This window comes from Acanthochromis polyacanthus, chromosome 2, assembly GCF_021347895.1.
Source record: "Acanthochromis polyacanthus isolate Apoly-LR-REF ecotype Palm Island chromosome 2, KAUST_Apoly_ChrSc, whole genome shotgun sequence".
In the NCBI taxonomy this organism is placed as follows: Eukaryota; Metazoa; Chordata; class Actinopteri; family Pomacentridae; genus Acanthochromis; species Acanthochromis polyacanthus.
The window spans coordinates 37,675,784-37,702,737 of record NC_067114.1 but is presented as its reverse complement, the minus strand read 5'-3'; the positions used below and the strand labels follow the sequence as shown (position 1 = coordinate 37,702,737).

General features: G+C 37.9%; 1 protein-coding gene and 1 long non-coding RNA gene across 2 annotated transcripts in view; one reads left to right on the top strand and one right to left on the bottom strand.

Annotated features, from left to right (window-relative positions):
- Nucleotides 1-26,954, top strand: part of LOC110958200 (SH3 and multiple ankyrin repeat domains protein 2) — a 329,760-nt gene that overhangs the window by 184,823 nt on the left and 117,983 nt on the right. Inside the window, 1 exon segment of the mRNA XM_051937780.1 lies at nucleotides 16,131-16,578. Within this exon segment, the coding sequence (XP_051793740.1) occupies nucleotides 16,131-16,578 (448 nt within the window).
- LOC127530608 (uncharacterized) lies at nucleotides 18,413-19,651 on the bottom strand. Its single transcript, XR_007937255.1, has 2 exons — nucleotides 18,821-19,651; nucleotides 18,413-18,661 (listed from the first exon to the last, which is right to left on the bottom strand). It is a non-coding gene; the product is annotated as an uncharacterized LOC127530608 (long non-coding RNA).

Genomic DNA, 26,954 nt, shown 5'->3' with positions numbered 1-26,954 from the left:
AATCAAAGCAACAGCAGCAATCTACTCGTCTTCTTATGTATTATGCCAGAAGGTACCAACTGCCTTTCAAGATGACCTTATAAGTTCACAGTTTTAAAGAGGTTCACATCTGTAGTTAGTCATGAAATGTAATCACAGTAAATCTGGCTTTGAGCACTGCTGCATATCCTAGTTTCAGCTAAAATATAAGGCCATTGGTTTATCATAAATGTTTAACATCACTGTAAAGTCAAGATTCTTGGTTGGGGTTTAGTTTCTACTACATTTAATAAAGCTCAAATATGATCTTTAACAGTTTAAAGTCAAAATCCAGTGGTAAGTTTGAAAAGCATGTAGCAGAAACAATATGAGCTTTTTAATTTTCCAACGGTCCTTGAACATATCATACGTGAACAACCAAAAAGCCCAAAAATGTGATATTTAATGAAAGTCATTTCATTCCACATATCTCCGTTAAATAATAAAATAAATCATGTAAAACAAACTTTTTGCACGAGATCCAGTTAAAACAAACAAAAAATAATAATTGTTTCTTGCAACCAAGAAGCTACCAGTGACCCAGCTATGATCAGCAGACATTTTGACAAAAATTCAGAGAGTTTTCAGGTGGATTGTAGGCTGTGTTTATGGTGAAGCATCTTACTAGAACTGATGTGCAGATTAGAGTGAAAAACGCTGAGTTTGTAGAGGTTGTAAAATTAAAAGTTGCTAAAAATCTATACTTAGAGCCCTCATTTCTTTCTAGTGTTGGTGACTTCTGTGAGCACTTAGGAAAATGTTTTACGTGTTGATTGATGGTTTGCCAAATTGTCATAGTGCGCAAAGACATTTTTGTTTTTTTTGTACTTCTCTCCATGGTTGTACTTTTCCACAGAGTTGCAGGATTTTATATTACAGGAAAAAATGAGCCATCATTGAGTCAAACCTGCTTGGAGTTCAGAGAGTTTAAATCTCACTGACAGCAAGTTTTCCATGTTTTTTTCAAACACATCCTCATTAAATGATACTGATTATGCTTCTGCAGCCTCACAGGAAACCCTAATACCCAGTACTATATAAAACTGATGATATGGAGGCTGCCTAACATATTCTTTTGATATCTGAAAGGAAGTCCTCATGGAAAACTTGCATCCATATCTCTTGGAAATTCCATGATTCATACCAGACGGCACAGTTAAGCAGGAAAAAAAAAAGTCTTTACAAGTTATTTATAGGGTCTATACTGTACATGGTTTGTGTATCCAAATGTTTCTTATTATAAGCAAACATTCTGTCTCCTAATAAAAGTTCAAGGCAGCTCACAAGTCTTTTAGTTGGACTTAATTGTTAATTCTGTCAAGAAATGAGAAGGAAATTGAATATTTGAGTAAGACCCAAATCGCCTCCTTTAAATTTTCTTTCAATATTAACGTACTTTTACTTTCTGCATCAGGTGTGATGAATTTGCCACATTTGCACTTTGCATGTGGTCTTTATTTTCATTAGTTTGTTTGGAAGAGAGTTTTTTTTATGTGTGTGTGTGTCTTGGGACTTTCAATTTGCAAAGTCAGTTGATATTTTCTTTACTGTTTTCATGTTTTATTAATTTTATAAGTGCAAATGAATTGACTGTGACCACCTGAGGCTGCGGCTGAAAATGAGATTCATCCAGCTGAATGTTGCTTTAAGATTCCAGCGGAGTAATCTTCGATATCAATCTGTACATGGAGCTTGCAAATGGCGAGGATGTTTTTCCCAATAATTTCTGCCCACGTGAAAAATGTTTGCATGTCATTTTGAAGAGTATCCGTTTTTATTGTTAGGATTGCTTTCTTTTTAGACGTGAAAAGCTTTGGCAGCATTTAGACTGCTGGAAGTTGGCAAAAAAAATGCCTGAAAAATCAGATAAATGTGAATCTCAGAGCAGTTACTGCTTTTAAATGAATATGTATTTGTCAAGTGATAACCAGTTGAACAGTGGAGTGTATTTCCTCTCAGCAACAATCAAAAATAAATAAATCAGAAAGATTACATTGAAAATACAGGCCCAAAGTACAAACTCAGTGCAACAAAAGTGAATAATGCTGTGATTACTCACAGAAAAGTTGAAAACTTGTGATCATTTAAACAAAATTGAGTACAGCTTGTTTTATTCACCTCCTATATATGGACATGATTATAAAATGATCTGTAAACACCAGCACTCTTTCAGTTTTGAACATTTGGGACTGTGTCTACATCATGGTTCCACCTTTAAAATGTTTGCCAGAGGAACTCTAAAATGGCAAGACCAGTGACCATCTAAAAATCAGTAGTAACAGTCACACAGACTGACCCGTTAATGCCTCCTATCAGAGCTGTAGTGGTTGTTGTCCTAAAATGACGCCACAAGATGCTGTACTTTTATAATCCAGCTCTCAAATACAGACAAATAACATCAGGCTTTATGGAGAGCATCAAAAATAAATGACGCTTGCTTGCTCTTTGGCACAAAGCTGTAGGATAAAACTTGAAGTGAAGCCCAATAAATATCCAGCATGTGTGCTATGAACCTGCAGCACCACCACAGTGAATGCATCATCCTGACAGTGAGGCACGAAGGTGGAAGTGTGATGATATTGAGCTGCATGAGTGCAAAAGGTGTTGGGGAGATGACGTTAATGGAAGCACCGTAACGGTCTCTGGATACACAAAATTACTGATAACATGATTGCCTGTCTGCCAAAGAGGAATATTCCAGCATAATAACCATCCAAAACACAATGCCAGTAGTTTCTACACCAGATAAAAGGAAAATTATGACCTGGCCAAGTAGTGCACGGTCCGTGTTGTAATTTTAGGAGTACCCACTGCTGCTCTGATTAGTGGTACTTTGGGTCAATATAAACCTTCTGAATGCTGCTGCAATTGTGTTTTCACGGATTTTTAGTTGGTCACTAATCCTCCTGTATCCGTTTCCATCTTTCTGAAGTCTCACACTCAGATTTTTAAACTGGGAATCCTTTTCCATGTGGACCCATGATGCAAACATGCAGGCAGACACAGACACACATTGTAGAACCATGTTCATGCAGTTAGATTAATTGGAAAATCTGATCAACCAAAAATCTTTTTTGTTTTCTTTACCAAAATTTTATCATGCAAGCAAGCAAGGGTTAATTCTTGGAGGCTGTCCATAGAGATTGGCCCTACACAGTACCAGCCTGTTATTTTACAGCTAGATTGTGAAGTAGTGCACTTGGCATAGGGTCATTTTAGATGGATGGCCTCTACGCCTTTGATTAGTGGTACTATGGCTTGTTCTACAACTCCTGATTACCCTTGTAGCTGCATTTCACTGATTTTTAGTTGGTCACTGATCTTCTTGTATAATTTCCCATCCTTGAGAAGTTTCACAATCAGATTTTTCTTGCTCCTCTGGCAATTCTTTTCCACGTGGAACCATGATCGAGATACAGAATGAGAAACTGAGAATGTTGTGGTGTTCACAACTCATTTTATAACCATGTTCATGCAGTCTGGAAATCACATGTGGAAGCAAATTAGTTGCAGTTATCACAGGTTTTCTGACTTGTGTGTCAGTGGTGACAGGTGTATTCTCTTTTGTTGTACTAAATTTGTACTGCTCTATAGTTTTCAACTTAGAGATCATGCAGTTATTGCGAGATGATACATTTTGAATCACTTGACATTTAAGTGATTTTGCATGACTTCTGCTGCTCACTCACGCTCAATTACATTTCCCTGTTTCCACCTTTGAGGCAAATAGTAATCATGCTGTACGAATTAAAGCATCTGCACGTTTTTCATTCATTTCTGACGCATGTGCTACGACAAAAGCCACAACTTTTACACTTCCACCTTTTCCACGAACAGCCACTAAAGAGAATAAGACTTGTATTTCTGTTCCGCCGTGCAGTGCTGTCTCTCCCCCCATGGGAGATGGAGAGAGAGGGAGGCAGAGGGAGCGAGGGGAGGTGTGTAAGGGGCGGGGTTAGGGGATTTCATGTGTGTGTTGTCGGAGGGGGTCGTGCTGGTGTTCCGGGAGGCGGCGGTAGTGGAGGTGTGAGCGGGATCATGTGCGCTGCGCTCCGCGGAGTCGCTGTCCGTGGTGCTGAGAGGGAAACTCGGGCTCTGAAAAGTCCTGTGATGTGCACGAAGTCGGAGTAGCAAAGGAGTAAAAATGAAGTCGATCATCAATGCCTTAAAAAAGGAAGGTAAGAAGCTCACTCACTTTTTTCACTTTCCAAATCCTGCGCTCCGCTTTTGGACAGTTCGCTTTACGCACAACTTAAGTCGCAATTTTCTTTACTTTCCTCCCCTGCATCGCTCATCTCTCTGCGCGAAAGTGATGACTTGAGCCATTTCTACCGTCTTTGTTCTCTTGGCGCATATTTAAGCTGCGACAATAATCCTTCTTCCCGGAGCATAAAGGAAAAGGACGCAGCTCCGGCGTTGGACGAGTTTTTAGGTCACAGAAAGAGATGAAAAATGGGACTCCGAGGATGAGAAAACACCCACAGACATGACTACGTGTCGTTCCCCTCACCCAAACACAACCCAAACAGCCTCTCCATCTGGCTGCGCGTGAAACAATGTTGGTGTTTGACGTTTTGATTCATCCGCTGCTATTTTCTCAATGAAAGCTCGGAGTTCGGGGCTGCGCAGCGGGCTGTGGCGCCTATAGGCTGGGAGAGGACGCCAAAAAACCCCTGCACTCTCCAGGAACGCATATACAGCAAAATGACAGCTGTTTGCATGCACTATGAGAGTCATACTTCGATTAAAAGCTAAAACTTAAAAAACAAAACAAAAAAACACTCTGTTGCACTCATAATCTTTCGTTTGGTTTGTGGAATTATTAAAGTGGTTGAATTGGGTTGATTTAGTGATATTTTTGTGCATTTAGAATTAGAGCAAGCAAATTAGTGTGAAGGTTCAGCAGGCAAATGAGAGACAGGTGGTGTCAGTGAAGTCCTCAGTGGCAGAAGGTGCAGTTCAGCCCATAAAGACAATTTTAAAGAGTGTAATGGAAGATGCCCAATGGAATACAAGGATATTTATAGTCTCTGATGTCTTTTTTTGGAAAACGTAACCCACCTGCTATTATTCTGGCTCTGCAGCACTCATGTGAAGTTGTGGATTGTGTAAAATTTGAACTTTTAACCATTTAAATGTCTTCGGAGAGTGATTTGTACCTAGAGTGTTACAGAACTTGTGCTTTAGGCTTTCTGAGCTCTCCCTCTGCAGCTACTTTGTGCTGCAAAGATCCAAAAGAGTGTTTGCAGCACACATGACACAAACCTGAAGTGGACATAAACTTGGCTTTGCTCAGCTCGTGTTGCTCAACGCGTAATAATTGTGTAAAAGAAACCAGCAGCTATTCAATTAAATTCAAGAGCATATCTATAAAAAAAATTACAGCTAAATCTTATATCATGCGAAATAATCGGTATTTTCTTACGCGAAAAATGCTTTAAATACCTCACGGTGAGCAGAAAATGAGGTCCAAGAGACTTATGAATCATCACCATTTTGCGTCACCGCTGTCATGGTGACAGATAACTGTAATTTACCAATCTGTCATCTCATGCCGGCATAGCAAGGCATTGTGGGATTTTTGTGAAACGAAGGAGCTCGAGTTGTCCTGTTGTAGAAATTCTAGCAAGGACAGAGTAAAATGTGTGAAATTCACATATACAATTTGAAAAACTGAAGTACAGGTTTGCAAATAGAGTGTGAGTTTAGGACACAGCTTGAAGAAATGGCCTCCAGGCTTCATTTCACTCAGAGTAGAACAGCGATGTGTGAACACAGAACATCATTTTCTCAATACGCGTCAGATTCATAGGAAACTGCAATAAAATCAACAGAGTGTATATAGAATTTAAGAAACTTTGCCGAGGGCTGTTATGAAATCAAGAGAGCATTAAGAATTTTGTTCAGTCCAGCTTTAAATCTCTTCCTGAACCATGCCTAAACCGTCTCGTACATTTCCTCTTCAGTGAGTAACTTACTGTGGTAGTACATAGTGCAATGACTCAGTGACCTTAAAAATTACTTTTTATAGAACTACAGCTACTGCACTGTTTCTTCTTGATGACCACACGGCTATGACTGAAGACAGATGTCATCGATTTCGTCTTATATGCTTAAAATAGCTCCATCTGATGGACATTTTTCACATTACAAGTTCTCCTTACAGACATGCCCGACATTAGCTAAACTGAAAATACAGAAACCACAATGTCTTCCATACTAAACAACAAAATATGTTGTTTCTGACTTCCAAAACAACCCATGGTCTATAAACTCTTTCTGATCCCTCTTGATCTTGTAAAACATATGCTTTATTTAAATGAATTGCAAAAGTTATTTTTCCACAATCTAAAAATAAGTTGAGGCAAATAGAACTAATTGACTAATCAGGGAGTTTGTAAAAGGATTACAAATTCTTCTTCTTCAAATTTGATGTTGACTGCTAATAAGAGACAGGAAACAAGCAATGGTCCAAGTTAAACTAAAAACACCCAGCTGGAAGCACTTCAGAGTGCTTTAGAGGTATATTTTCAGCTGATGTTCTTAATCCTCAACTTAACTGATAGACCTGTGGTGAACAAAATCTTCCTCCAAATATGGAAGATATTTGGAGGACTCCGTAGATTTTCAATCATCCAATTCGTCTTAATCCAATGAGCTGCAGTAGAAAGCAAATGGACTTCCCTTTTAGGCTCCTGAAGACGTTGCAAGAGGCTTATCAAGTTTCTTCTTCACTCCTTCAGAGAGGTGAAACGCATTGAAAAACCTACAAGAGGAGTCAGATCTGTATTATGGTAGTCTGAAGATATTGTCAAAAGATATAGGTACTCAGCAGCAATATTAACGTCTCCATTAGTCAATTTTTGTTCAGCTCTTGTAAAAACAAAATAGGGTTAGGGTTAAAATAGGGTATGACATTTGGTTGGTGTAGTATTTGTCCCGCCCCATCTCCACTGGGATTGGATAACTGGGTCAAAGTAACAGTGCCAGGCAAAGAGTTTGGTCTATTAGTAGTATATAAACATGTTTGAATCCTCCATGAAGTCACCTATAGCTTTCCTGCAGAGTGGTTTTGAAGTTCAGTCTGGTTGACATCTTGGCAGTGCAAGCTTTATTTAAATCCTAGCAAAAGGTGGAGCATCAGTGGACCTGATTCAGGCCGTGGACTGTCCTATTAAGTCAATCTGTCAAACTGACTACACTGTTAATTGTGCATAACTTTCACCCTTAATATAATTGAAAGAAGTTAATTGTATAAAAATTGTCGTCATTAATGGAAGAATTAGCCAAAGAGAAAAAGAAGCTGTTTTTTGTAAAAGGTGGATAACATGTTTTTTTCTTCTCTTTCAAAGTTGGGAGACTTTAACACGGGGGTCTATGGGGATTAACTCTCTTTTGGAGACAGCCTCAAGTGGACACCAGAGGAACTGCAGTTTTTAGCTTAATTTTTCCGGCCTGCGGATTGCTGCTTGGTTTTACTTAAAATTAAATGATTTTCAGCTCTCAACAACAAAAAATAGAAAAATGTATGAACACAAAGCACACATTTAGTATAGCATAAATATGCAGTGTTTGTGTTGTAAATAATTTCAAAAGTTAGTCTTTCTGAATGTATCCTTTCGACACACTGCCGAAGAGTTTCGTGGCACTGTGTCACTGTGAAGCTGCATTTCTGTCTTCACGACTTCCAACGCTAATTGTGGGTGAACACTTTAAAAGCTAGACTGATGATGATGAATGTTAAGATGATTTGGATGTCCTGTCTGTTAGGCTGTCATTGCAATGAGTGTAGTTTCTCCAATCAGGGCTAGTTGTTGTTGAATGTCATCATTTGGTTAACTGGCTTGTGGCAGCCATTTACAGCAGCGTCACTTTTTGATCTTTCAGTGTCAGCTCTTCCGGTCTTTGTAAAGCAGAATTCACCAAGTGTTGGATCACTCACCCACTAATTGGGAACATGAGCTGGGTTTGGACTCTCAGGAGATGGGTTAGTTTCATCCTAATGATGCTGTGTTGTTGCAATAATAGATGATCATAGACTAAAATCATTAAATCATGCAAGTGCATCATGTTTGGTGATTGAAGTAATTTGCCTTTCCCTAATTAGTCACTGATCTCTCCAAAAATCCCCTCCAAACTGTGAAGTGATGTTAGAGGGTGACTGTTATTTTACACTCCATTCAATTTGAATCTGAGGAAGCTCTCACTTCTCCCCTCTAATCATCATTTCATCCACATTTTGGCTAAGTTTTCTTTCCTCTCTTTTCCTGTGCAGATTGTAGCACAAATTAGCAAAATAAAAGTGAAAATATTGGTCATAAATGCACTGATTAAACCTTTGATTTCGCTTCATGGTCAGCACACATCATGCTGCCACAAACTGGACTATTTAGAGACAAGTTTTCCTGCAACAGCTGAGTGTATTAGCATAATGTCAAAACCATCACTTAGCTCGGCTGAGTGCTTCCACACACTCTGACCTCTGACATGCATTCTGTGTTTCAAGTGTATTCAATTACATGGATTGCACTGATTGCTTTTCCAACTCTTACATAAGATGCTCGGATTGTTTCGATTCACTGCCCACATTTTACTTGATAATTAATTTGTGTGTGTGAGCGATTCGGAGAGAGACAGGTGGTTGAACACCAGCTCGGAGGCCACGCACACCTCAGGGCAGATAGCCTGGTAGCTCCTAAATGTGCTAGCTCATTAGATGGTAGCACTTCTCCTCTTCATCAACACGTCTGTTGTAGAAAGAGAGAGGAGGGGAGAGAGGTCTGAGATATTAGTCTGGGAAAGTGATAATGACTGAGTGAATCCCCCCTTCAGATGTTCAGGCTGTCAGGAAGCGAAGAGCAGGAAGCTGAAGTGCAGCTAACAGGCCACGGCCTGGCACCACTGTATTAATCAACTCATAATCAGGAGATGCTTATTGGAAGTGCTGCTGGCCCTGTTCTGCTTTCCCGGAGCTGTCATAATTGCAAGGAGAGCTGGCGATGGCGGTTGTAGGCTCGACATCTCGCACTGTAATGGAGGAAAGTATCCATTGGGAAATCAAGGCCAGCCTCCGTTACTGGTTCAATCTGAAAGTATAGTATATGTAGTGTGGGCCGGAGGAGCAGCTCTGCTCATGTAATCCTGATTATCATGCTAATGATGGTGAGAAGAAGAGCAGCAGAAACACGCCCAATCACCAATCTGGGTTCAATGCTCGTGTCCATCTCACTCGCTGTACTGTATGTGCACATGTATGTCAGACATCGGCTTTAGCTGTCTGGTACTGGACAGTCGGGTAGACGGAGATTAGATTTCGATGGATTGATCATGAAAAAATGGCAAGGCATGTGCGATACCAGCAGACAAGGGGCCCAGCAAAGGTCAATAGATGGATGGATGGATGTGTACACAGCCTCTGAGCAAATCTGACATCACTGGGAGAAGAATATTGATCACCACTAGAAATTCCTGCATCATTTCTCATTACTCAAACATGGTAATAGAGAAGGCGATGGCTGCACATTTGCTTTCATGGTCGAGTTGAGGCTGCACACAACACTCCTGGAGGCTTTTAAAATGCAAAAAAGCCTCCTTATAGGGCACAGCTCCGTGTCAATAAGACTGTGAGGCAGACGGGGAAGAATGGGTTCAACAACAACAAAACAATCAGATGTTTCTGAAGTCAAACTTTGGAAGTAAATCTTGGTGTTTTGGGTCAAACTGAGTAATGTTCTCCTCTTCACAGTCACTGTATTGTCAGGTTTAATGAACTCTACACATATGCATGAAAGTTGCAATTTTACAGTTTACAATTTCATTTAGCAGACGCTTTTATCCAGCACAAATATTGTAAATTCTAGTCAAGGTTTTTAGATTCTGTGGTTTCCTTGACACAATGTCTCTGAATTCACCATTAACTATTCGCTGGAGCATTTGTTGGTATCATTGTAACAGTATTGAAATCCGTGCAGACGTCACGTTTTCTCAGTCGTCACGTTTAGGTCAGGATAAATAATGCAAAATACATATTCTGCATTCCTAATTGCATTCTTCTCACTTTCAGTACGTACTGCAGCTGTGTTTCCAAAGTGCATACTGATGCATGAAGCATCATATAACTGGTTCATGCTACTTTGGTGTAATATTGCGCCTTAAGCTTTGATCATGTCGCTCACATATCCGCCACAAATCACCTGTGCGCTCTTAGTGACTTAAGCTTACTTAGACAGTTCAGTGTGATGTATGTGAGACATGGTCTGCTGTGCAAAGGATTGTGGGTCAGAATGGCCATAGACTTACATACTGCAAAATGAGACATGACGTAGTAGGACATCTTGGTATATTCACCGTAGTGCATTTGGCATTTTACTTATTAGGACATGCAAGATCTTTTTCTGCCATACTGTCTGGTATGGTAGTACTGGAATGGACCTATTATTTGCTTACAGTGCAAAGTAAAATGGCTGCATTTTAGTGGTGGCTCGTTTTCTGAAAGCATTCAGAACTCTAAACTGTACAAGTGTACCAAGTTTTGTGCTTTTTAGAAAAAAATAGACATCATTTTCACGTAGTAGATTAGGTGATTATGTAGTAGCTGTGACAAGATTAAGCATCAGTTTCATCTTCAGTACCTTTAGTATTGGTTTTGTTTTGTAGTTTAGCATCTCCACAACCCTACACACATGACTAGATTGTATCTGTCTTTAATGTTTCTGCTCTAACTGCTTTTATATTTTTTCATTCACAATATTTTCTATCCATTTAGAGATGTGGAGTTACTTTTTTTCTGTCGCTTATTCACTGTAAAAGAAAAAAAAATAGCAGCAATCACTGAGAGCAGAGGGTTTTGCACTGGAAATGTCCTCCCTGGATGTGAAAAAGAGACGATTACAGAGCCTTGCTTAAACTCGTGTGGTCTTCTCAGTCAGTTATCTCGATCGGAAGCTTGTTGACAAGAACAAAAGCTGGCTGATTACAATTCCCGTGGTTCCCAGTTTGAACGAAGGCAATGCAGATCTGTTCTCAAATCTGAAGCTTCACTGTGGTCAATAGATGTTCTAATTAAAGTGTGGCAGACAACAATGGGAAGAAGCGCCACGTGTATTACACAGATTGTACAGTATGTTCTCAACCAGTGGAAATTAATAAGCGTCACAATCTCAGCAATCTTATACAGATGCAAGCCTGAATTAATAACAGCATTTAATCTTCACATATACGGAGTGAACACGTTGTTTGTCCATCGCTGCTGCAAGTATACTATTGTGCCTTACAGAAACATATGGAAAGCAACATTATTGTTATTAGAAGAAGCAGAAGTTGATGTCAGGCTGTGATAAAGTAACACTGGATTGGGAGAAATTTCAAGAGGAGACAAGAGTGACACAAACACATAATGAAAGGTGTGGAAGCTGATTGCTGACAAATCAGCGTTTCGCCAAAAGACACAGTCACCCTTATTTATGTTGCACATTTGAAGTAGCAGAAGTTCACCCCAAGCGCCTACCATTTGAGATCAAAGAAGAACAATGGAAATTTACTTGAGTAAAAGCAGAAAGGTACTTTCAAATTCAAATCTCTGGGGTTAAAAAACAAAATCTCAAAAGCTGCAGTTCCACGAATCCTTGCAGAAGCCAGTCAGTCCTTATAGAGCATGTTAAAATGTCCAACTTTACAGCAGAAATAGACATATTTGCAGCTTGGCACAAAAAACTGTTTTGTTTTCTATAGCTAAGTACCCCTTTAATGACAATTGTATGTGGGGTTAATTTATTCTTTTTATAACTCACCTGTTTATATTCTGTTAAGGCTTAAAGATTGGCCTTGTAGGGGGGATGTCCATCTTCAGCCAAATCTTTGTTTATTTTGGTATTAACAGGGAGTTAAGAGAAATCAGACACTGCCAAGAATCTAAAAGTCTTTGCATACAGTCTGTGCTGATCAGCCTTTATACAGCTTGTAAGATTACAGTCCAAACTACTTTAGCAAGAAAAAAATAAGAAAGACAACAGAACACTGCATATGGAAATAGAAGTGGTTTAGCCCACATACAAGGCAGATTAAACTTTATTTGTATCGCACTTTCCATAGAGTGCAGTCCAATTCCATGACTTAAAGATGACTGTCACGCTGCTGTTTTAGAGAGCTTGAAAAAAATGTAAGAAATTCTAAATAAAAAATTGAAAGGAAAGAGAGTTCAAATACAAACAGTGAAATGTTGATATATTTTTAATATTATATGTTCAAATATTTATTTTTTTATTGTAGAAAGAATATAAAATATTTAAACAACATTATAAAATAATGTATAAAAATCAAGAAATGAATTTATTATAAATAATGAATGAAACAGAACAAACATTTGAGAGCATTAACACTATATAAAAAATGTGGATTAATAAATTAGAGACATCTAACATTCTACAAAGAATTCAGGCTACAAAGGAAAGTTACAGAAATGGAGGTGTGGAGTGTTGGAAGCTTTTTTTTTTTACCATTTAACCAACATTTATGAAGAAGTTTGTTGGTCTCATGAGCTTATAATCACCCAGTAATCAGCTTCTTTTGACCCAAACATCCCAACAGAACTAATCATAGCCTGCTGTGTAGGTCTGCTAGCAGCATAAACCCTGAACCAGTCATACAAACTTTAGCATTGGATGAACGATAATATCATACATTTGTATTTGGTTCAGTCTTTTGCACAACAGCTGGGTGTCTGACTGACAACATTGCAATGCACAGACAAACGGCATGATCTTCCTTCAAGAGGCAATGACGTAAATCCAGATTTATAGTTACTATGTGTGTTTACTGGGTTTGCTGCATTTAGATCAGTGTGACTCAAAAATGTAATTGTCGTACTGTAGTTTGTTTTAAAAGTGTGTTTTAATTGTACACTCTGCAGCTGCTGGTCCACGGGGTAATTTGGAAGTCAGTAGTAGAATGCAATGGAGTCTTCTAACAGATTTCTAAACAGGTGTGTGTTTGCAAAGCTTGTTTTTTTTTTTTGTTATGATCCGCAATCATGCAGTTGCAGATGTTGTGTTCTGGGAAAAGCTCCAGGCTCACTTGACCTCGTAAAAGATAATAGACGCACGCTGACAATAGAAACAAAGAGGAATAGTTATTTTCATTGTTCAACTCATGGAAAGAGGGATTCTTGTTAGTAAAGAGCGCTCTAAATAGCCGTGAAATTTCAAGTTAACTGCTGCTAACGGGAACTTGCAGGCAGCACAGAAAACTACGAGGAATTGCAGAAATTGACGTGGAGGGCTGTTCAGGGGAAGCTTTCCAGAAAAAATAAAAACACCAACAATTCAAAAAGAGCAGTTCCGTACTCGAGACAGTTTGTACGGTAAAGACTCAAATTAGTGGTTTTAAATCCTGAGATCACAGCTGAACCAACGTTCACACTGAATTCACCCACTCTGACAAATGGTGTCAATGATGGCAGAAAAACAAGGAGAATTTTGATCTAAGGTCATGGTGACATTTTCTTGAATAGTGGTTCTGACCTCCAGGTTACTGGTTCTTGCTCATCGCTCACGGGCAGCCTCACACTCAGAGTGGAGGGTTATGAAGCTTTATGTAGAGGAGATTTATGGAGTAAAGGTTTATGTGATAAAGGTTTTTCTTTTTTTATAATTATACTGCCATTATTATCACAGTATTTTTATGTTTAACCTAAAAAAACTCATGGAGCCTTTTGTTCTTCTGTACTGTTGCTTCACCAACAGGAGTCTTCCACTTTGACATCAGGTTGTAGCATGAAAATTATTTAATAGTTCCATTATATAGCATCATTTTGGTGCACAATATTTGTCAAAATATTACAAAAACAAAAACAAAAAACAAAAAAAACTTCTGTTTATCCGAAAATCATCCTGCTGGCAATAACCACCTTGTAAGGCAGGTAGAAGATTGTACGTATATGATTGTGTCGAACTTGACTCAAAAAGTAGAAAATTACTTTCTAAAACAATTTAGAAGTATAGACATTTCTGAAATAATTTTGCTCTTTAATTTGTAGTGTTTATCCATGGCAACATTCTCAACATAAAGTAGTCTGTGCCAAGTTTTAGAACAGATTTCTACTCTTGGAATTCCATTTTATTATTATTATCTGTATATAAAATGTCCAGAAACACCTGCTGTCAATGTTTTTATTCAGTAATTTCAGTTTTGCTTATTCTCCTTGTCTAGTTTCAATAGAAAAACAAATTAAAACAACAACAACAACCAAAAAAAAGGGGGAAAAAAACTCTTTTTTCACAGTTAAGCTGTCTTTTTTTATCCCAGCATTTTCCTGTTTAACCTAAAAAAAAAAAAAAAAAAACCTCTTGAAATCTTTTGACTTTTTGTTCCACTTCTTGGAAACTTCCATGAACATGAGGTTGTGACCTCTGTTTTGGCACAGAATGTTTGACAAAGCTGAATTTAAAAACCAGCATAATTAGCACCAAGCACAGCACTGGTCACAAAGACCAAGCAGCAGAGAATAATTAGTAAATCCAAAAGTCTTCCACTTGGTTAAGTTTCCTCCATCTTTGTGACCTTCTCATAAATTTAAAATGGGATGTGATGTTGTAACGTGGACATTTTGCATATTTCCTGTGTTCTTCCAAAATCTAATCTCTTGCCATTGGGCATTCTAGACTATTGATGACAAATGACGTCTTACGATTAGTATACTGATCAACGGTAAACTCTGTGTGAAATGTGAAACCCTGTATATGTGCATGTGCTTCCTTATTTCTTTCACAATTAAGTCCACTTTATTTGTCCAATTGTCAGTGCTTCCACTGATGTGACCATGGCAGGGTGCTGTGGATTAGTGGGTTAAAGGGCCTGTCTAGTAAATAGGAGGTCCTGGGTTCAAATCCCAGCAGTTCCTTTTCTGGAGGCTGATCCTGTGGCCTACTTATTAGAGAGTTGGAGGAGTTGCCATTCCTCTAGCTGCTTAAAAAGAGCAGTTCCCAGTGCTATAATGTATTTGTGACAAGTAAAGGTGACTATAATCTGTAAAAATATATATATAAAAATGTCTCTCTGTGTTTGTTGCTCCTGTTACATTTTTGCTCACAGTGAGCTAATATTTCTTTGCACCTCTTTAGAAACAGCACAACCATGGCTACAAGTAGGCACCGTTACAAAATCATCCATCCATAAATCATAAAAAAAGAGGAAACAAAAGTTACATGTCTTTTGATTATTAATTTTAACCAAATGAAAAATCCTAGAATTAACATGTACAACATTTGCCATATGCCCACAGACTTGAATAAATGGGTTCTCTACATACTATAGTTATTTTACAGCTTATATTTTTCATTTGCTTCCACTCTTTTCTCCTCTCTGCTCTGTATAAACACCGCCTGTAGTTCAGCCAAAAACTTCCTGTATTTATGTCACAACTGAGGCAGTCTTGTCTTCTCAGGTGTGCTGAGGAACACAGAATTATTAGCTTTTATAGAGACTGGTCCAAATGGTTTATATTTAGCAGTAAAAAAAAAAGAAATGTAGAAAAAAGTGTTTTAGATTTAACATCACAATTTTGAAGCTTAGATTTGGTTATTTCTCTTGATGGAATTGGAAGTTACAAGTGGTTATTTTAGGGATTGTTGGGAAGTTGAAAATCTGACAGTTTTTCTTGTTTTTTAGTTTCTGGCTGATGTAATTTTTGGTGTAATTTTTCGAGTTTTGATTTTCAGCTGGTTAAATGCTTCTTTTAGAATTCAACTTATACAATCAGCATTTTAGGATCTGATTCAAATATTTCACCTGCAGATGCAATATTCACAAAAGCATTTTTATGCACTGTTTGTGAAAATGTAGCATTTTCTGTAAAGATTAACGACTTGAGCATGCTAACTTTTAACACTGTCTCCAGTCGGCACTGAGAGTCATTTAAAAAAGCCCAGAGCAGTTGGAATAAGTGCCCAGCTTCTTTCAGCATGTCTGCTTTAACTCAGCCCTTCAATCCCACAACTTTCACTAAGGCTTAAACTTGCACTAATGACGGCTTCATGAAGGAGCAAAGCTACTAAAAGATTCAGCAGCTACATTTGTACCAGATGAATAGCGTTTGATTCCCTCTCGTTCCTCCACAGTGCCTTTCCGCGAGGCTCCAGCCTACTCCAAACGCCGACGGGGTCCGTCTTCTGGCAGCGGAAACGGCCAGTCGCCCTCCTCGTTGTCAGCGCCACGGGTCCTCCTGCGCTCCAACAGCGACAACAACCTAACGGTCAGTCAGTACCAGCAGCAGCAGCCGCAGCAGCAGCAGCACGGTTCTCCTGGCAACTGGGCCCCACATCTGCAGCAGCACCAACACGCCCAGGCCCACCCGCACCGGGGCGCCCAGCAGGGTCACTCGCAGCCTGGCTCCTCAGCATTGCATCGCAGCCTGTCACCCCAGCTGCTCCAGCAGATGCCCAGCGGCAGCCCCAATGGCAACGTGGTTGTTCGGACCATGGGGAGGGGGGCAAGGAGCCGGTCACCCTCCCTCAGCCGGCTGGGGGAGGAGGCCAGACGGGGGATATCTTCACAGCGCCAGGCCAGGTGAGTCTCTGCTACACACTGGAGGGTGGAGGGGCTGCTCATCTTTGGAGCTTAAGTTGGTCTGTGTCCTCTGTTTTTGCTTCTAGCAGCATCCACGCCAACAAACCTTGAGGTCAGGAGTTCATATCTGACTCACAGATATTTAACTGTCAATATTTTTCTGTTAAAATCCTGCACAGCTGCTGAAAATGCAACTGTCACTGTTACTTCTACACTTGCATGTCCAGGGAATTTCTGGTCTGGAGAAAATGGAGTGCTAAATATACTAGCATGACAGAGAAGATTCCACAAAACTCCCACACATTTAACAGGATTTAAATCAATTATGACATGCCCTTAAAGATCAGTTATAAAAATACAAAAACATTTTATATGTATTTTCCATTTTATATATGGAAATATCCCATTCAACTCAATTCAATTATTTTATTTGTATAGCTCATATATATATATATATATATATATATATATATATATATATATATTATGGCATGCCGTTTAGGAAATTATATATATAATGAAACTTGATATATATATAATGAAACTCGATATATATATAATGAAACTTGATATATATATAATGAAACTTGATATATATATATAATGAAACTTGATATATATATAATGAAACTTGATATATATATATATAATGAAAGTTGATATATATATAATGAAAGTTGATATATATATATAATGCAAGTTGATATATATATAATGAAACTTGATATATATATAATGAAAATTGATATATATATAATGAAAGTTGATATATATATATATAATGAAAATTGATATATATATAATGAAAGTTGATATATATATATAATGAAAGTTGATATATATATAATGAAACTTGATATATATATAATGAAAGTCGGAATATAGAATGTTCAGATTTTCATTCCATCTATTCAAAGTTTCATTCCATATATTCAGACTTTTTCCTACTGAGCCCTGGAAGGACATGGCAAACAAAAACAGGAACCTTATTGGACATTTGCTCTTCAGATGAGCTCTTCTGTGATTATCTATCTGTCTTCATGGTTGTCACAGGGAACGGCGACTACGTTTGAGAAAACAGGTAATTTTTAGAGATGTTTTGATTCTGAACACTGAACGTGTTAGCATTAGCTTAGCTACTTAGCTTCGACTACATTTGCATCCCTACATAGCTTAAAGGTTAAACACATGCACCATATGTTGATGATAATGATAATATCTATGTTTATCTTTATAGCTGGTCTTAAGGCTAATTACGAGGCAGAGGTCAGCTGCTGCCTGGACACATCCATGATCACGCCACTGGTGGGACACAATTGTACTGGATTTCAGCTGAAGGCTGCTGTTCTGTCCAAACTGAGACATTTTTATTGTGACATACCCTCCACTGTTGTTAGCTTTTGATTCAATAATTTTTTTTGAGATGAGGAAATCACTATTGCATGTTTCTAGTTAAATACCCTACTTTTATGATATATCACTACAGCGTGCACTTTTTATATTTTCCATCAATTTCACCCAAAAGTTGAATAACTACTTGTGAGCAGTGTATGTAGACACATAATAGAAGCACATTTCAATAATATGTCTGCTGCAGTAGTGCAGTTTATCTACCTAGATTGGTGTAACAGTAAAAAAAACAACAATATATGCTACTGATGTTTCTGACTAAAATCTGCTTGAAAAGCACAACTGCTTATCTGTCAAAATGTGTGTAACAAAAGTGTGCACTGAACACTGAATAAAGTCTCTGTAGATTATAGACAAAATTTGCATCTCTCATCACAAATTTCTGTTCATTCATCCAAAGTGCATGAGTAAAATACAAAACAGGTGAAGTACTAAAAAAGATTTATTTTCTAGAAAAGCCAATAGTCAACAATGCAGTTTAATTCTGGGACAGTTGCTCCAGCACCGACACCATGCGTCCCATCAGTGCAACCAAGGTTTTCATTCATCTTCTGGATGTTCTGGAGCATGGCAGAGGTCACGTCTTGGTGTCTTCCAATCTGTTCCAAGAAACGTTCCTCTGACCTCTCCAGATACTGCAGAGGATCCACAGCAGCTTCCTGGTTCCCTTTTCCTGCATAAAAGCACCAAAAAGTACGAGTTGTCAGTAATTATTTTCTATTTTCATAAACACAGTTAACTTAAAGTAAATGTTCTATTTTGTGATTTTAGGATGGGTCAAAAGATAACATACTGATCATGTTGATGTCTGCATAGTCTAAACAGATCTTACTTGATTTGGTCTGTAGAGAGGAGGACAGCGTGGAGGAGCTGCAAGACGGAACCAGTAAGCTGCAGACTAGTGCTCCTGGTAACTGGACCTCATCATCCAAGGCCGACAACTAAATAAAATGAACAAGACATGCTGTTGATAGCATCTGTAATACAAATGATTTTATCCATTAACTGATTTATTGCTTTGTCCATACAATGTTAGAAAGTCTTACAAATAATACCTGTAATAATTTCCAACAGTGATAAATGCCTTGTTTTATTTTACAACAAAAAACACCAAAAGCATCTGTGTATAAGAAATCAGTGCATTGGATTTCCACATCTGCAAAGCTAGAAAATCACACATCAGAATTTCACCTTGAAATTATGAAAATAGCTGCAGATTACCAGTACTCTTTACTTCATTGTGTTAACTTGATCATTTCAATCAGTTTTTTAGACTTGTATTACTGATACGAAACATAATCAACACATAAATTAAAATGTGTTCGCAAAGAGTTCACTGGTTCTTCAAGGGAAATTTCAATGATAACCATATAGTTCAGTAATATGATTAATGGGTCATTGTGTAACAGCGTGGGAGGTTCTGAATACAGGTCTTGGACTGAAATATTGCTGCTGCTTTCCTCCGGTTTTATAAGGAGTTGTTTCATAGCTTGTTAGCTTACCAGCGGCTAACTGGCTGGCAAACAATAGTTGAACGCCAACCTCTAATCACTGATCCGGTGTCCGGACCGCGTTAGCTGGCGGAACGTTCATAATACTGATGTGGGACTGTTGTAGCTAGCGTATTCATAGTAGGATAACAGCAGGATGTTGGAGAAATAAAACTTACCATTATCAGGATCGCTGGTCTGCATGGCAGACTCTTAGCGCATCGCACTGCTTGAATGTCTGTGTGTTTCAGGCCGATTTTAAAATAAAACTCAATAAAATTCTCGTCCGGGTGAGTGTCCTTCGTTGTCGCTTCGCCATACGGACATGTCCCTTCCGGGGCTCGGTAGGAAAAAAGATTTGATATATATATAATGAAAGTTGATATATATATATAATGAAAGTCGATATATATATAATGAAACTTGATATATATATAATGAAAGTTGATATATATATATAATGAAACTTGATATATATATAATGAAAGTTGATATATATATAGTGAAAGTCGATATATATATATAATGAAAGTCGATATATATATATATAATGAAAGTCGAGATATATATATAATGAAAGTTGATATATATATAATGAAAGTCGATATATATATAATGAAAGTTGATATATATATAATGAAAGTTGATATATATATATATATATATCAACTTTCATTATATATATATCAAGTTTCATTATATATATATCAAGTTTCATTATATATATATCGACTTTCATTATATATATATCAAGTTTCATTATATATATATCAAGTTTCATTATATATATATCGACTTTCATTATATATATATCAAGTTTCATTATATATATATCAAGTTTCATTATATATATATCGACTTTCATTATATATATATCAAGTTTCATTATATATATATCAAGTTTCATTATATATATATCGACTTTCATTATATATATAATTTCCTAAACGGCATGCCATAATATATATATATATATATATATATATATATATATTTATATATATATATATATAAAAAATATATTGTTTTTACAAATGGTAGCTTCATCTTTTACAAAGTTTGATCATATAATAAGACTCTTTTCACTGTAATTAAATAGCACAAAATACTGTTATTTTACATGCATTTGCCTTTAAAATATATGTACATTATGGACACAGAAAGAGGTTGGTTTTTTTGCAATTTTTTTCTTGCTTTGTGAATTATTGATAACAGCTGGTGAAATCACAAAAAAAAACAGGCGAAAACTGTATAGATTTTCCCCATCTATTTTTTACAAATTGAAATGTTTTTTCACGATGTATGACTGTTTTACACTGTTTTTACTGTATTCAAATCTGCTAAACTTTCAATTATTTTAGGGATACTTCTGGTGATTTTTGCCATTTTCACAGATTTAAAACATTACGGTATTCCCTATTTTTTAAATGAATCTTTTTTGGCACTGGATTTTCTTATGTTTTCTTTTTCTTTTCTTTTTTTACACAGCATAATAATGTGTAGTTCCATCTCATGCTGCCGAAACAGCTCTGACCCACTGATACAAGGACACAGGACATCTGTGGGTGTCATGTGGTGTTTTACTCTGACACGTTGTCATCGGATCCTCTGGGTGCTGTGGGTTGTGAGGTGGGGTCTCTGTAGATCAGGATTGTTCTAGAAGGCCCTGTGGATGCTGAATTGGATTATTGTCTGAGGAGTGTGGAGGCCGGGTCAATGCCTTGGGTGCCTTGTCACATTACTCAAGCCGTTTCTGAGCAGCTTTTGCACAGTTACAGGGAGCATTAGTCTGCTGGGGAAGGCTGCTGTCGCCAGAGAGATTCGCTGAGGATGTGATTGGATTGAAACAGTGTTTAGGTGGGGGCTACAGGTCAAAGTAACATCCACATGACTGCAGGGCCCAAAATTTCCCAGCAGATCAGTGTAAATTTAGCTGGTTTGGAAGCAAAAATCACAACGACTGATGCCTCAAAAACTGGGAAAATTAAACCTAACACCGCCTCCAGAACAAGGGTTGAAACAGAAATATGCTTTTTTTGCATTTTGGCTGAACTTGAGTTGTAGGTTGAGCGCTCGCTGCATGCGTCTCCTCGAAGCTCTGGCAGTGTTTCTTCATGTACAGTATACATCCCAACCCACCATCCCCCATGCAAGATGTATGACGGGTTCCTCTGGGAAACGTGCCATCAAACGACTCCGGCTTCCTACGGTAGCTAGGGCAACCGTTGCTATGGCTGCTGTACAGACACTTTTTGCAAATGTGTGTAAGTTTGTATGTATGGCAGCGTTTCATATACCTGAAAATCCAGGTTAGGATGGAGTCGGCGTGGGCGAGCGTCGCCACATCGACCCGCCACACCACCATGTATCTGCACATCTGTGTTTGTGTGCAGCACGTGATCCGCAGAGGATTAAAGTGAGACGGGCGATGTAACCGTCAATCCCGATTAAGGCACACGATCTCTGGCCTCTTCCTCTACCTTCTCTGCCTCCCCCTCCTCCTCCTCATCCTCCTCCTCCTCCTGATTCTTGGCAGATGGACACATTTGGAAGCACTCTGCTGCACCAACACTACCCACACTCTGTAGCTCAGCCTCTGCCCAACGTAGAGGAGAGTCTCACCGTACAGTAGAGCAGAGACGTGAAGCGGTAGGTTGAAGGGGGGGGGGGTTTAGAGCGAGGGCGGAGGGGACGGAGGAAAGACAAGTGACGGAGGAGATGAAAGGAGGGGAAGAGCAACGGGGGAGGACAGTTGCCTTCGCTTCAGCAGCAACATGAACATCACTATCATGTCTTTTGACACACTTCACTAAAAAAAACTCGGGGGGCTTGTAGAGGGAGAGTGAGTTTGATTGTCGACAGAAGAGCTGTTTTGGGAGCTGACAGCAGTTTAGAGGCTGAGGGGTTTCTGTGGAGGGGAATGTGCCTCTGCTGTTTCTCAGAAACTTTGCTATCTTCACGTCTACTTTGCTGGCGGTGTTTCATTGATTTCAGATAATATAGTACCATAGCCACCAGCTCACTATCCCTGGGTTTGATTTCACAATCAGCAGTATTTTACACGACCTTGGCTTCATTACAAATCAGTGTCACCTTGACTGTGGTGGACAGAGACGTAAGCTGTTTCCATGAATGTATGTTTCAGTTTAAAGCTATTGGAAATGGTAAAATAATGATTTTAAAAAGTTTTTGCATTCTCTCGAGATGGTTTTCCTTGTTTCCAAAAAAGCAATAAATGGGAGATAGAAACATCTTTTAACTCACATGACTGATCAGCTGTTTCCACTTCTTCAGACAAGGTGAATCACATCCAGTAACAGCTGACGTGAAAGAAAAATGTCACAACAGATTGATTCCTAAAGACCTCTCTCCATTTTTGTCTTGGAGATGAACAAAGTTTGAGATTTTTTTTGCAATTCAGACAAAATTCAGTAAAAATTTTGTTGATTTATTTAGGAATATGTACGTATGAGAACGTTCGTTGGGGCATGTTATTGTATTGGTATTATATTGTTCAATTTGAACACGGAGACAACACTGAAGCAACTTGTAACTGTACACATATGATGACAATATATAGACCCTTTTACACACCGGTTTTTGTGGTCCTGTGATTGAGGTAAAAATTACATTAAAAAGGCTAAAAACACATTTTTGTTCGAACTAAGAATATGGATACATCTAAATATATACACGTACAGACATTTTGTGGAACTCCAACACCGATCTCGGTTGTAAAATCTGTTCTTATTTTCATTTTAAAGAGCCCATAGAAAATAAAAGCTTTTTTGATTCTGCTGCAAACACATTTGTCTGCATCTTCACCAAATTTAGTGGCTGTGGGAATAATACTTGGGGAGTTTCTGAACCCTCGAAATGGCTTCCCAGGTGAGATAAGTACGATTTTTTAAGGTTAAAAATACAAAAATCCCTTGGTCTAAAACATAAAATTCTATTTTACAGAACTTAATATTGGTCCCAATTGAGAAACGCGTAAACTGAACAAAAAACGAGATATCTGTTTGTTACAGCAGTGCAGAACTCCACCTTCTGTCAACATTTTGCCGTCTAGTTTATTTGATTCAGAGCAGTTAGTAGAAGGAAGACTAATTCTCATTTTCTTTTATTTCCCTCTATTGCAAACTTTTCTCCAAATTTTTTTTGAGAACTATGTAGAACCACAGATAAAAATAGACTGTAAATGTCACTTTTTCTATTTTCACCCTTGATCAAATTGGCTGTCTGGGACTCTTTGTGCTGTAACATGTTACTGCCATATTAGAATCTTTGATGCCATTTATGAAGCAAACATTCTGAACAATTGCAACTTTAAAATGTCAAGATTTTATTTTTGGTTCAATGTTATGTCATGTAAATATGTGAACCGAATGTCTTTGATTTGGGTCTATTAGTTAGACTAAATAAAACCACTCTGCGAACATCACCGTTGGATTCTGGAAACTGTAACTACTTCTCATTTTTAACAGAGTAAAGCAAAACATGATTAAATAAAAGTCTTATAATGAGACAATTAACTGATTAACTGATATGTCAGTCAACAGAAAGCTAATGAGTGTCCATTGTCTGCTTTTCTTTACAGTTTTACAGCAAGTCCAGTTTGCAGAGTTGGTCAAACCAAAACAAACATTTTTAATATGCTGCTTGAAAATCTTCATGTTTTTTCAGAATTTGTGGTCACATTTTATTAATTATCACAGAAGTGTTGAGATAGACAGATACAGTACATGCTGTAGGTGAGGTTTTGTGTGAAAGCGTATCAGCATATTTGCAGGGGTTAGGGTTAAGTAATACTGACTCCAAAAGTGGATTAATCCTGGAAAACTGCCAATGTAGCACTTTTCTCCTTGTGAAAGTAACAGCGATTGTCTGATCAATTACAAATTGTTCAGGATCAGAGCATATCAACCAATCAGTCGACCAACCGAACAGTGGACCTGGACACTACAGTCTTGTTGAAAGATGCAACTCTTTTCTGCAGCCTCTATGCTGTTTAAATTCCCATAAATCTTCACTCTGTGTAGGCAGAGAGTTACGCAAACAGACGCCAAAGAGGAACCATAACTGCACCTTAACACACAGGAGTCACATATTTTTGGAATACATTTATTGATGTTGGTTGGTTTCAGGTAAATCTCTGAAGTCAAATAACTCTGAAGTACACAGACTTTATCATTTTGATGTATGTAGTACATATAGGAAGTGCATTTGTATGTTTGAAAGCATTTATGATACGAACATGAGACACACACTTACATCAGCAGGAATGATGCCGTAATCCCTCTACACTCTTACATAATGAAAAACCTGAATTGTGGTAACAGTTGCACCGAATGAGCTGAAAAATGTGACACAGTTTAACACTTCTTCTATTAATTAACGCTTGAACTGAGTGGGAGCACGGTGCATATGGTTGACTTATGAGAATAGATCTTTAGTGAATTAATACCATGTGAGGATTTCATTATAAGGCCATAAATAAATATAAGTCCACATGACTGAGGAAAGACATCTGCTGCAAGCAGGGAAGCAGATTCTTCTGAATCTAGCATAAAAAAAGATGAACTAATTGGCATTAATTACAAAATTATTAACAATGTAGGTCTGTAACCTAATCACTCTTTTGTCTATCAGGGTTAGTTATCAGGGACATTCTGCACAGCTCCTCTTGGCCCAGTTATAGAAACCAGGCGATTGGTGACCTTTTACTGGCTTCCCTTGAGTCATATTTACTGTATGTGATAGAGCATTTTTCAGTTATTTTATTAGAGATATTTTTCTCATCAACAAATCCAAAACATGCAGTATCGCGTGCATGTCTCCAGAACTTGGCGTGTCAGAGAGCAGCATTATTGTCTATTAAAAACACATCAGTGAGCCACACTGTCGCACAAGATGACACATTCCTTTATTACCAATGTAGTTTATTTGGAGTCAGTTCTACATTCACCACCCTGCTACTGAAGACACTCACTGGAGCATCAAATGTGTGTTAATCCGCTGCAGGAAATAGTCCCAAATCAAAAAGTTTAGTCACACAAAGTTATCAACAGTTAAGTCAACCTAATGTTTCTGAATCCAAATCGTCTCTGGCTTCAAATGACCAAACTTGGAAAAGTCTAGAGCTGCATATTTCTCACAAAAAGAACAAACTGTAATCCCAAACTAATATAAGGAGTTAGAAAATATATAATACTGTAAAGGCAAGAAAGAAAGCTGCAAAAAATCTGTTAACACACTGATCAATGTGTGATCACTAACACAAGAGTAGATCTATAGTGTAATAATTACCATTGTTTATTCCTTTATATTAATGTGTTCATGTGCCTCATACTTACAGCTGCAGCACCGTTGGTGTTAAACAGTCTCGGTAGCAAGTGAAGAACAAACATTAAAATGTAAACAACCTAAACACTTCCCACTTACTGTAAGATTTGCAGTCAGTAGGTTTACTGCGAATATTATAAGGTCAGTGAGTACAAGGCCTTAGTGGTTTAATCAGCCCTTATTTTAGGATTATGTCACTATTTAATAAAATGACTTTGAAATTGCTTGTAGTCGGCAGAAAACAAAAACATAAAGCAAGAGAGATGTTATAGATTTTTAGTGGAGTTCCCTACACTAAAAATCTATAATTCTCATAAAAGAAAGGGTTTATATCTCTGAAAAACTCTTGCTTTCTCAGAGAATCTCTCGTGGGATCTTCTACGGATGGTAATTCATATTTTACAAGAGAAATGATTGGTCACCAGGCGTGCTGTTACAGGCATTGGTTTGTTTTTGTGAACATAACCTGCAGGTTGATGTAGCTCGGTGAAAGAGTGCACCAGAGCCGTAGCCCTGAAAACCCAGATTTAAACCTGAAGTCACATCGCTAACCCTGAATCTTCTTTGAAGCCTCTGAACCCCAGGCACTTTCTGATATTTTGTGTTGTTTTTGTGCTTCTCTCACATTTTTCAATCACTCGGGGCTAATTTTTCCTGCACCTCGATTGAAACAGCACATGGCAAGATGAATAAAGAACCCAATATGTCTTCTGTTACTGTTGCTATTTATGTTTTTGATTTTCTTCCATTCCTGTCTTTTGCAGTTCAGACAAAAAGTCCCTGGATTTTTTGTGACTGTTAATTGCAGCCGCATTACTAATGACATTTACAGCTGCACCAATAAATGCAGAATTTTTGTTTTTGACAAAATTTTAAATTACATATGTAGAATAAAGTGATTTTAATGAAATAAGTCAGCTTAAAGCTTAGATTGGGTTTAGTGTTCTGATGAAATGTCACATCACAGATGAGTAGTTCAAGGACAGGAAAGAGGGTTGGAAAGTTGAAAATCCGACAATTCTGTTTTTGTTTTTACGGTTTCTAGCTCTGATACAAGTTGCACTTTTGTTTTGTTTGTTTTTTGATTTGTTTTTTTTGTACAAAAACAACTTGCTTTTCAAACATGCGTGC